The 12,047-nt window shown below is 31.7% G+C and overlaps 1 protein-coding gene across 1 annotated transcript; it reads left to right on the top strand.

Moving 5' to 3' along the window:
- The first annotated feature begins 5,693 nt into the window (after positions 1–5,693).
- LOC145315017 (uncharacterized) lies at positions 5,694–10,861 on the top strand. The gene is made up of 2 exons (XM_080155083.1): positions 5,694–6,161; positions 8,801–10,861. The coding sequence occupies exons 1-2, from the start codon at positions 6,055–6,057 to the stop codon at positions 9,042–9,044; spliced, it is 351 nt and encodes a 116-aa protein (XP_080011209.1). The 5' UTR covers positions 5,694–6,054; the 3' UTR covers positions 9,045–10,861.
- The last annotated feature ends 1,186 nt before the right edge of the window (positions 10,862–12,047 follow it).

Here is a 12,047-nt window from a genome sequence, read left to right as displayed (position 1 = left end):
TTTATAAAATACACATAGCAAAAAAGAATTCGAAACTTGTGAACATGATTGAAATGGCTAAACATAAATAGTTTTTGTTTTGTTTTGTTTTGTGTATCTAACGGGTCATTGAAAGAGAGTAATTAACATCATCATCATAAACACTTAATTACTAACAGTTATTATGCTTTTTTCTTTTCCTTTTTTACACACACAAAACATTATCTAAAACTTAGTTTCTTTTATTCCGTGGGTTTTTACACCCAGTTTATACCAACAATGAAATTAATTCGGGAAAAAATCACCAAACCTATAGTTGTTTTTCAGCTGTCGTTCGGGGGCAATACATCGTTGAATTGACGACCTCTCCATTTGCCCCCCAAATATTATATTAGATTTTTTTCGCTTGTTGGTTATACCTTTTCCTGAAAACACCTGTCTGTGGAAAGTAAAATGGAAAAAAATGGGTCTAAAACCTTAAAATTTTTATTTCATTATTCGTGGAAAATTTTCCATAATAAAATACGAGACATAATTTATTAGCATTGCTCTAATCTGGGTTAAAATCTGATATCGGCTTTAAAGCTATTCTGAAAGTTTTACAACAATTGAGGATATTTATTGTTTTTTATCCAATGAAAGGTGAATGATTTCCTATTACAATAAAAATTACCAATATTTTTTTTACATTTTTTCTATTCCTTAAGGCCTTGTCCTGCAATTACAGTGAGACTTTACAAGACACCCTTTCCAAAAATAGTTTAAAACCTTCCCAGGACCTATAAGAAGCTTCACTGTAAAGGAGAACAATATCACTTGCTGCTAAAGGTATATTTACCCTAAACTTTTTTTTGCAGGGTCAAAATTTTTTTTATGACTAGTCTAAAACCTACCCCAGAACAAAAATAAGACAATCCGGAATCTGTCCAGCTATTTGAGAGTTCTTACTGGACACACAAAAACAAACTACTACTTTTTAGTTTATTTTAACGAGCAAAAATTGTGGAAAAGTGTAGTTTCCTTTTTAACAGGCATACAAATTGTTCCCTAGCTCAAAGCTTCAGCGTATCTCTTATCATGTAAATATTTCAGACTTGTAAAATTGGTTTCTAGAATTGCTAAATTTCATGATATCACACTAGGAAACGTGCATTATATATCCTATTATATAAATATAAAAAAAAATATGATAATACAGCCTTTTAATGAGCTAAAGCAGTCTTCTTAGTCTGATAGCAGTAGGAACCTTATTTGAAGTTCAAAAGACTAGAACCAATCCTTTTTAAAAAGTAGTAAGGCTTTTTTTATAAGTCCATTAAATTCTCGCTATACTACTGAAACAATTGAGATCTCCATTTTTGCTTAATTGCTTAATATTGCTTTATATTCAAGTAGTGGGATGGTTTTAGGCTATTTTTTCATCTTGCCCCTCCCTCTCCTTTAATTACAGAGCTAGATGATATAGTTTATTGTTGCTCCAAGACAGGAATGTTTTTAGAAACCACGGAAAAGGTGTTAGGTGTATATTTTATCAGGGATATAAGAATCAATACAAAGACTATATATAACTTTCTTGTTTCTCTGTTTATTTGTCTATAAGGTCTTGATAGACATAAAAGCAGCTTATGTTCTTAGTAAAAACAATAGTAAAAGATTATTAATATAATGTTTAGAATTTACTATTTTTAAGTTCAGTTTGAATGGCAAATTATAGTTACAGGTAATGAACATAAAAAAAGATCATCTTTTGATATGAGGATTTCTTGTATCTAAAATAAACAGCGTATAGTGTCAATAAAAAATGACGTCATACAACACAAATGAACAATGATAGGCCAGTATACAATTTACCATTGGTCAATTACAATATATTCTGGCCTATCATTGGTCATTTGTATTGTATGATATATTTTTTTATAGAATATTATTTACAAATTTATCTATTCCTCAATCCATGGTTGTTTATTGTATGTTAGATTGTAGATCTTTTTCCAAGGAGATAAAACTATGTGTAATATTTTTGACCATTTCTTCCTAGTGCATATTGTAAAAGATGTTTATAAAATGTTACAAAAAAATTTTATTCAAGATGTACCCTTGCCCATAAAGATGTCATGATGGAAATTTTAATCATGTTAGAGTTGTCCTATCAATTCAAAATATTTCATGACGATTCTTGTATTTTTATGTAGCAAGGTTATCAGGTTTAAGTCATTACATCATACTAGAGAAGTTAAAATTAGCAACCACTACTGCTTTATTTCAAGACTGGCTCAAAATTTTGAAAATGTCTTAGCTCATTAACAGAGCCACAACTTACCAAACAGTTACTTATAGAAAAAAGTGGTGCAGACAAAAGATACACACATTTTTAGATTCAAATAAATCCTAATATTTAGTTATTTCACCTTTAAGGTTGAATTTTGTTGGCTCTTATAAGAGGAAGTAATTTTGTAGTTTTTGAATAAACATATATGTAGCTTGTATATAACAAGATATATAAACTGCCTAACTGCCTTACCCCATTCCATGTAATATAACACTAAATTATCAGGGGTAAAGGGATTCCAGGCAGCTTGAAATATAATATCTGTATATGTATTATATGTAGGATCTATGATGCTATATGCAAGCTTTATAATAAAAAACCTTCCCCCTCATCCTTAGGGTTGCCAAGTCTTTCTATATTCTTTTTTAAAAATCAGGTAATTTTTCAGAATCGCATTTCAATTTAATATTCACTATCAGAGTGTTGTCAAAAAAAATTAAGCCATTTGATGTGATTATGAAGTTACTAATAAAAGCGAGGCTTCATCTATATATAGAGTCAGTCCATCGTCCATCCGTGCGTCCTTCTCGGTTATCTTAACCAAAAGTATTTCCTTTTATGGACTTTCATGGACGTTGTTATCCTCGTTTTACGCTATAACCAGGCAGCTAGCTATCAAGTGAATGACAGGTTCAAATCACGATACATTTCATCAATATAAAAAAGACGTATAACGTTGGATTATGGGTATATTAATCTAATCAGATAGACAGATTTATCCTTATACTAATGTAACAGGATGTTTGTTTGTGTGTCTGTGTGTCTGTGTGTACCAAAGGATCTCGCTAACCACTGAACCGATCGAGTGCTCCTTAACAGGGTAGCTTCTTATAGGTCCCGGGAAGGTTTATAACTATTTTGTGGGAGGGTACCATCACCCTCCCAAGAGAAATCATGAAAAGTCGAAGAAAAAAATTAATATTTGAGAGACTTGAACGCAAGATATGGTAGATATCGTAGAGACTTGAGCAAAAAAACACATTTAAAGTGCCACTAAAGGCCTCTAGTGGGCGTAGCCCCTAGTAGAGAGATAAAGTGGTAATATTTATTTGTCTGAAGCTAAAGATTTCGGAAGGTACCTGGGCCGAATTAGTTGTACCTTCAGGGAAGATTTACTCTCTCAGCCAGTCCTTCCTATTTTTAAATGTCTTGGGTTGGTTTTAGTCTATTTTCTTGAACATTCCGTGCCTACCCTATGGTTAAAATCTCTAAACAAATCTCACTTAACCGATAAAGGTTTTTGACAGAGCACCTCCAAATCTCGACGTCAAAACTAACCATTTATTTTTGCAACTATCAAGCTAGAAAAGGGGCTGAGTTAGTAGCTAGAAATTTAATCATTAAAAAGCTACATAATTCAGAGCCCTAGTGTTATATCTGTTTTTATCAAACCAGTTTTTTTTTATTAAATTTTTAATTTAGGTTAAAAGAAATTTAAAAGAGTCCTGCAGGGTTAGTTTGGAGGTAATCCATCATTTAAATCACTAGACAAGTCAAAACCCTGAAGTTTACATCTCACTTGACCCAACCAATTATTTTTGCAAACACCAAACAATAAAGGGAGGTGGAGAGGGGGGGGGGAGATGTTTGAGTGAGGAATTATTATTATTTTTGTTGGAATAAGGGGGGGGGGGGGGGAGTGTAGCAGATACATAGAACATCTCAATTTTAAGCAGTGTGCAAACTCTGAAGCAAATTTATATCAACTTCAAGAATCTGAAATAAGATTTTGATACTTCATTTGGAGTCAAATGTGTCTGCTACTAAAAAATTGTCTTCTTTTTTGAAAAATATTAAAGTATAATATATTAAAAGATGATTATTTCAAATCCAGGAAACGTCCAAGCCAAAGTAGTTTTTCGTTGAATGAAATATCGGCCCGAATTATTCGTTCTAGGTGACATTTTTAACAGTTACAAATAGTGTTAAAAATAATTTGCTAAAATAAGTTCATATTTTTTTTTGTGGTTTTTGAAGTTAAGCTAATTTTGAGCACCTCTAGAGGTATGGGCAGACCAATTAAATCATCCCTTTTTGCAGGGCTGCGGTTTCCCCCACCTGCAAAACCAATCATCTATGTATATTATACCCCATCCCCCTTTTTTGTGTACTCCCTTCTTTGGGAGATTGGGATAATTTTTCTTTAAAAAAGTAAGAGCAGTAAAAAAAAATTGATGTTTATAATTTAAAAGTAAAAAAGTTAAATAAAGAATCTCGTCAACTTAATAATGATGTAAAATATACACCTTTATATGTAAATTAAGTGTGGTAATTTTTCTTAAAAATAGCGTAAAACCTGTACAAAACAAAAAAAGAACTCACCCGAAAAAAATACAATGATATCGAAGCAATGTTTTTTTGAGATATTACTCAACACCTATATAACATTTGACATAAAATACATCCAGCTACTTAAGAATGTGGAATTTTATATTCTATACTATGAAGTTTTTTATCAGAAGCTTATGATCTCGGAAACTGCTGGTCTAAATAGATTGTATTTTTCAGAAGCAAATAGTATGTTATTACAGCATTAATATTCTTTATTTGTGAACTAATTATTTTATTATAATCCCGTATAACTAATAATAACCTCATCTATAAAAAGTTTACAATAAGTTTTTGCCAAAAAGTCAAAAAAAAATGTTGTGATACATATCCCAAACCCTGTACATAACAACGTCCAAATAGTAGAATCATTATAAATTCTTCCACCTCTCTCCCCCTCCCCCTTCAAAATAACCCATTCTATTATCGCTGACGGACGACCACAAAAATAGATAGATAGATACCAAATAGCTAGTTAGATAGATAGATAAACATCCAATAGAGTTGTTACCTGTCCAAAAAATTACCAATTCCATACCCTTTTTTTGCGTTCCCCTTCCCTCATTCAACCATTTTTAACGCTATTTATTCGATGTCCCCCCTCCCCATTTTTGCACCTAAACGCTAGCTAGCATAGGCAAGAAGGCACACAAAATGTCAATTTCATCCCCTGCTCACTGTTTTAGGGCGCACCACCCCCCTTAGAACTGCCTTCCCGCTGTCAGAAATTCTGGCACCCTACGCTCAAAATTTACAACTTAATCATTCGGAGCCAGAATGGCGAGATAGCTAGCAGCATAGATAGATAGATAGATACCTATATAGGATATCTACGGGGTATAGGTGATGCACGATGTTATTATCGCTACAAAAGAGTAGGGAGGTTCCTATGACGAAGGGAGGGGTGCCAAAGGTGAAATATTCCCACCACTACCCCAACAACAAAAAATATATTTCTTCCCCGTTCCGAAAAATCCCCCCCCCCCCCCCCCCCCTAAAATACTCAATTCAGTGAGACGACGCGATCAGTGTCTACGTGCCTTGAATGCTTCATTACTTGGCGCGACACGGAGATTTCCACTTAAAATTAAATGACCCGGCACGACTTTTTGCGGAGTTCTCTACAAGGCTAGACAGACCAGCGGGCCGCGCCAAAATTTCGGATGGGTTATATTATGCTCTCTCTCTAATTTACACTAAACAACAGGTCAGTACGAGTAAGATATTTGTGACATAAAGACTACATAATTCTCTAAATAGAAATAGTTAAAATTAAGTTATTATGAACTTTTTATTATAAAAACATATATAAATAATTACTAAAGAAAACCAAAAATGGACAACGATCCTATGTATATTCCAGTGCAGCAGCGCTACCTCTCCAACACACGGAACTACGAGGAGGAAGACTGGAGCGAATGAGTGTGGATGAAATGAAACATTTGTTAATTATGATGGGAACCATTACTGTCATCTCATTCATCCTTGTTGTATCCATAGTCACCATTCTAGCTGCCTTCATTTGGTAAGTTTTCATTCTTGTTCAATTTATAATTTTTCTTCTTGTAAATCAAACTTTTTTAAAACCCTAAATTTTAAAATAGGTTTTAGTGTTTTTTTTGCCTTTTTAATTCTAAAAAGGACATTGAATTGAAAGTATAGGTAATTTTAAGTTATTCCAATTACATGGGGTATTTTACTAGTTTGTCAATATTCACAATTATTATATATAAAAAAGTCGAATCATACCATATATTAATGTCAAAGCAATGTTAAAAGTATAATAGGGGCAATATTAAAGATTGCATATATTCATATATGTATATAATAGCTATGCTTTAAAATACAAGCTATGCAATAAAATAATAAAAATAAAATTAGTAATTTTTACAATGCCTTATTTAGAACCTTATTGCTTTATTTACTAAAGAATAAGAGGCTTATAGTATAAGAAAATAATTTAGAAAAAAAAATATTTATTTACCTACATTTCTACCAAAATGTATGAAATATAAAAACGCTGAAAGTCACCCATGACATGAAATAATATTTTCACAAACTATTATCCTTCCCCCTCCCCCCCTCTTTTTCTATAAAAACAAACATAGACTAAATCAATCATATTAATTAGATAGAATATAATCATTTCTAACAACTTTACTCTTTACAAAAAAAAACTGATAATTTTTTTAAAGGATATATATAAGTTCTTTTTTTATTAAATTATAGTATAGACACCGAAAACTCCCTAATATTACTTTTATTAAAGGTTAAATATATTTTACTTGCTTTATTGATTAAATAAGTAGGCATAAAGTAAACCATTTCACATATTAACAAAAAGTAATTACACAATATAAAGTAGTAAGGCTTTTTGTCTAAAGCTGGTCCGTATGGGTTGTACTTTTCAGGGAAGATTTTAACTGTATTGTGATGGTTTTAGGATATTTTTATAATCCCTTGCTTTTCCCTAGACGCAAAGTAACTAAATTTTCATTGAATTAAAGAAAGACACTTCCACCAGTAAAAAAAAAAAGATTTTGTGTAAGACAGAGCTATAAACTATTAAATAAATAAGAATAACAATATGATTATGTATAATAGAATATTTATACACAAATAGAAAAGAAACTACGGGGGGAGGGGGGGGGGGGGTATTATAATTTATGGAAATACGAGATGAAAGGGGAGGGGGGGGGGTGGGGGTCTAAGCCAAAAATATCCTATTATGACTCTTAGTTGAGATCAAGAGAGAAAGAATAGTTAGATAGATAGACAGATAGAGACGGTTATTTTTTTATTTTTGTTATTTTGTCCATTACAACATATTATTAATACAACTCCCGTCCTCTTATTTTCTATACTAGGGGTCAATAGAATAGGAAAAAATAAATAACATTTATTAAGGATCTTATATCACTTAATACTGTATTTTACTTTATGGAAATAAAGAAATATCTATAAATAAGAATAACAGATAGATTCCCTATGGAATATATACAGTATTAGCAAAGATATTCAAAATATATGAATTAATGAATACATACATATTTTTGTATATTTTGGTCAATATATGTACATGTAGAGCATATAAGCATATAAGATATATAAAGAGATTTAAATATTTGAAAAAAAACTCATGTTTAAAAACTGTTTAGCAGATGTCAAATTTCAAAACGTCCTCTTTTCAACCTTCTTGCAATATGATAGGAGAGAGACAAGGAATTAGGGATAGATATCATCCTAAAGAAAAATAAATTTAAAAATTTCATAGCATAAAAAGATTAGATAAGCTATAGAATACAATGTAAAATAATCAAAAAAAATTTAAGATGGATTAATTTCAACCCTATTGACTTATCTCTGTAGATATCTTTGTATGTGAGGCCCCCAGTTAGCATATTGTCATAGGAGAGTAGCAACTCTATAATTCATTTCTTTCTCTTTTGTCTATAAAATGCTAATGTTTCTAATAATTGATCTTTTCATGAAAAAAAATACATTATTTATACTTCAAAATATTTTTTTTTGATATGCCTTCTTACATTTGAAAGGCCTTGATCTTTTTAGAATTTAATCTTTGCTTAAATCTTTAGTAAGGGGATATTCTATTACAATTCCTTTTGTATACACACATATACACTACAACTACAAGTACTTTTTTACATCTTGATCCCTGTTAGTCATGGAAGCATTTTGTTGACTGTATTTTTTCAATGGTTTATGTGCTAATAGCTGACATATTATTATACAACAATAGTCTTAATTCATTGACTTTTCGACAAAAAATACCAAAATATAGATAAATAAACACAAAATACGATAGTAACCTTTTAAGAACAAATCAAATGCCATGTATTTTGTATGTATAAAATATCATGAAAAATTATTTACAATTTTGTATGTTTTATTTACAAGATAGCAAAAGAATAAGGATTCAATATATTTTAAAATATCAAGACATTAATATTATATGGTTTATTCTTTAGTATAAATGTCCCTGTAAAATTCTGAAGTATATTTGATGCATATCAAAAGCTTTATTGAGAACAATACAAACTTTGTTATCAAAGTCTATAAAAGCTCCCTTTTTCGTTTTTGCTAGGATTTTTTACTTCATCTCTTAATTCGAATTATGATAATTAATTTCCTTATTATTTTCAGGTATTCACGCCGCCGTCTGAGTCGATCATCCACTGGAGCCGGTAGCCAGCACCAGACGTCCACCAAGTGCACTTGTTCAGCCCGCCTTCTGCCGCCGAATGGAACTGTGTTGAATCTGGTGGTCTATCCGGTAAAGAGGTGTTTGTTAACGCTGGTTATGTGTACCCAAGCCCGGGACCCGCCGGTGTTCATTCCGCTGTTGTTGGGGGTAGCAACTTCAGCTATCACAGCGGTGCTAAAGTAACACAGGTGCTGCAGCCGCCAATTTACAGCCGTTTCATGACGGCTGAACCAGACACGTGGAGCTTACAAACTGACCGCAGCAGCCACAGCAGCCGACGGCTGATAATTCCACAGCTGAACAGCAGCAGTCATAATGTGATAGTGAACCCTCTCCCGCCCCTACCCCACTCAGGGGAGACCCCCTACGCAGTCCCTGCTGCAGATCTTCACTATCCCTACAACCATCTTCTATCTGATACACACGCCAATAAACCATCCAACCCCCCCAACTCTCCCGCCCAAACAAACACTAAACCAGCTGATATTAGTTTTGAACAAAATACCAATTCATCTGAAGATCCTATCTACCAGGAGATTGGTGTTGGTAAAAAGGAGAAAATAAACAACAACGATCCCACCAATGAGAATGAGAAAGAGGAGGAAAATCTGTCAAATGAATCCGAAGCCAACACTGGGAAAGTTGGCCAGAAGAAAGAAATTGAATATTGGCAAATCACAGCCAAAGAAGTTGTCAAATTTAGACCTTGCACAGAAACTTTTATTAACAGAAACAATGTCTAAATTTTAAAAAGAAACATTAGTTAAAAAATCCTTAAATACATACAGAAAAAAAGAGGAGAGTTAATGTTGATGTTGATATTTTGAAAAGAATAATTAGCAGTACTTTGAATAATTTGTTTTTGTCAGCCTTACTGCCCTTTTGTGGACTCCAAGAATTTATCTCAAGACTTGTACATCTTTTACTTTGTACTCTTTTTTTAAATCAATCAAATTTACCCTCAAAGTTTACCTATTTGCAAAAAAAAATCTTCAACAGTACACTTTCAGAATTAATATAGAATCTGAAAATGATCCTTTGCAATCCATATTGTTGTGTTTATGTACATTTATTCAACAGTTAGTCCTTACTCAAAGACGAACGGTTTTATGATAAGATAATAGACCAACTAAAAAAGACCCTTAAAAATCATTACAATAAAAAGTTAAACCCTAAATTGCAGCTATATAACCCCTCTTTTATTAACCAGCATTCAAATATTGGCAAGTATAGCCCATAAAGAGCTCTATATTAATAAATCTATTATGAATACCATCCTTTTCCTGTAAAGCATTTAGCAAAGCACACGTTTTTGGGTGCCCATTCAATCCTACCAAACATTTTTGAAATCTTCTCCTTCAAATTATCGATTTTAGTTTGCTAACTGTAACTACACTTGAATCTACTTCACATTTTTTTGGCTATTTTTATATCCTGCATTTTTTTGCTTTTTTCCAAGATAACCCTTTTTAGGTATTTTGCATATAGGCAATATGGTGACACAACAATGGGGTAATTCTTGTTTTCAAGGGAAATTGAAGGGGATTATCAGATTTTATGATTAAAAATACAATTAGTCATTTCTTTGTTATACTCAATCCTTGTTTATTTTTTTCATAAAATTACATTTTCAAAAAAAAACATCCTCTTATGCCATATTATTTAATTTTTACAGTTATTTCATGATTTTATTTATTTTATGTAAAATATACCTACAGTAGTAATCTAAACCAGATTTTAATTTTATGTATTTTTCGTTTTTTAGATAGAATTATATAAAATAAATAAGTATATCTATTATATAATATTGATATACCTTTTATTTTTTGTAATTCTACCTATAATTGTTATGTATCTATTAGGCTGTGATTAAAACTATATTCTAATACTATAAAAATGAATTTGCCTTAACATTTGTTGAAAATAGTATAATATAGTTAATATTGTGAAATCAGTTATGAAAAAAATATGTAGAAGAAATAAATGTTTTATCCCAAAAATATTGATTTTTATTATTTAACTAATCAAGGACGTCCAAGGGGGGGGGGGTAAAGGGGTGATTACCCCCCCCAAACTCCCAAAATATTTTTCATTTTGCTGTAGGCACCCCCAACCATTTAGGAGGGGGTATTTACCCCCGGGGTAAAAATTTTGGGAGTGGTAAAAAAATTTGCGGCGAGCTTCGTGCGCCATTTTACCCCCCCCCCCTTAAAAAAAAAATTTACCCCCCACCAAAAAAATAAAAAGCTTGGACGCCCCTGTAACTAATAGCAAAGCTACTTTACAACTTGGTTAATCAAAACGTTCGTTATGTAAATCTAGAAATAATATATCCTAATATATGAAGTAGAAAGGTTTTTTGTCTGAAACTAAAGATACCAATAACTATTGAACTTATTAGGGAAGATCCCGGCGAATTAATTTGTCTACCATTTTACATTTCAGGAAGGGATTTTACAGGTTTTTTTTTACTTCATTGCCCAATAAGTTAAGGCTAGGGCGCAGCCGCTAATGTATAAATAATTGAATTGACTAAGGATATATAAAAAAAATAAGTATTAATATTTTGGATATATGAAGCGATATTAAAAATATAACTTTCTGTTAAATAGAGGTAATGAATTAATATTTTGGTAATTATTACAATTAGGATTAAAAAAGATCATTATTTAATATTATTTAGCCATTGCAGGATTAAGCTAGATTCACCTTATTTATGTATTTTTGGAAAAATAAGGGGCGTGCATTATATGTATGCATCCCCCCAAATAAAATTGGGGATTTCAAGGAAAAGGGGCACGGACTTAAAATTATTCTAGTACCCAAAGTCCTATAAACACAGTCTTTCATTTTATGGCTCAAAAACTTTGGGAATTTAATTTACTGTTTATTTGGTATTACAACCCCGCTATATTCAATATGATTTTGATTTTCTGTTAGGGTAATTTTGTTATTATATTCGTGTATGTATATTTTTCGTCAATGGTCTTATGAGGTAAAAAAAGGCTTATGAAGCAGACGGTATACAGATGCGCAAAAGTGAAAACATAATGCAGCATTTTCATAAGACAACCTTGGATATGCCATTTAATTTTAATCATATGTGTAATTTTTGGACAGACAGACCGGTAATATCACAAGCAATCAAATAAAGTTAATTCCTTTGACAAACTCTTTCTTTGCACG

The sequence above is a fragment of the Acartia tonsa genome, chromosome 1 (assembly GCF_053477335.1).
Source record: "Acartia tonsa isolate MP-2025a chromosome 1, ASM5347733v1, whole genome shotgun sequence".
Lineage (NCBI taxonomy): Eukaryota > Metazoa > Arthropoda > Copepoda > Calanoida > Acartiidae > Acartia > Acartia tonsa.
This window is presented reverse-complemented; position numbering and strand designations above follow the sequence as displayed.

Bases quoted from the DNA above. Each gene is read 5' to 3' on its own strand.
- LOC145315017 (XM_080155083.1), top strand. From the start codon at position 6,055: ATGAGTGTGGATGAAATGAAACATTTGTTAATTATGATGGGAACCATT. The intron at 6,162-8,800 runs GTAAGTTTTCAT...TATTATTTTCAG, and splicing joins ATTCTAGCTGCCTTCATTTG to GTATTCACGCCGCCGTCTGA.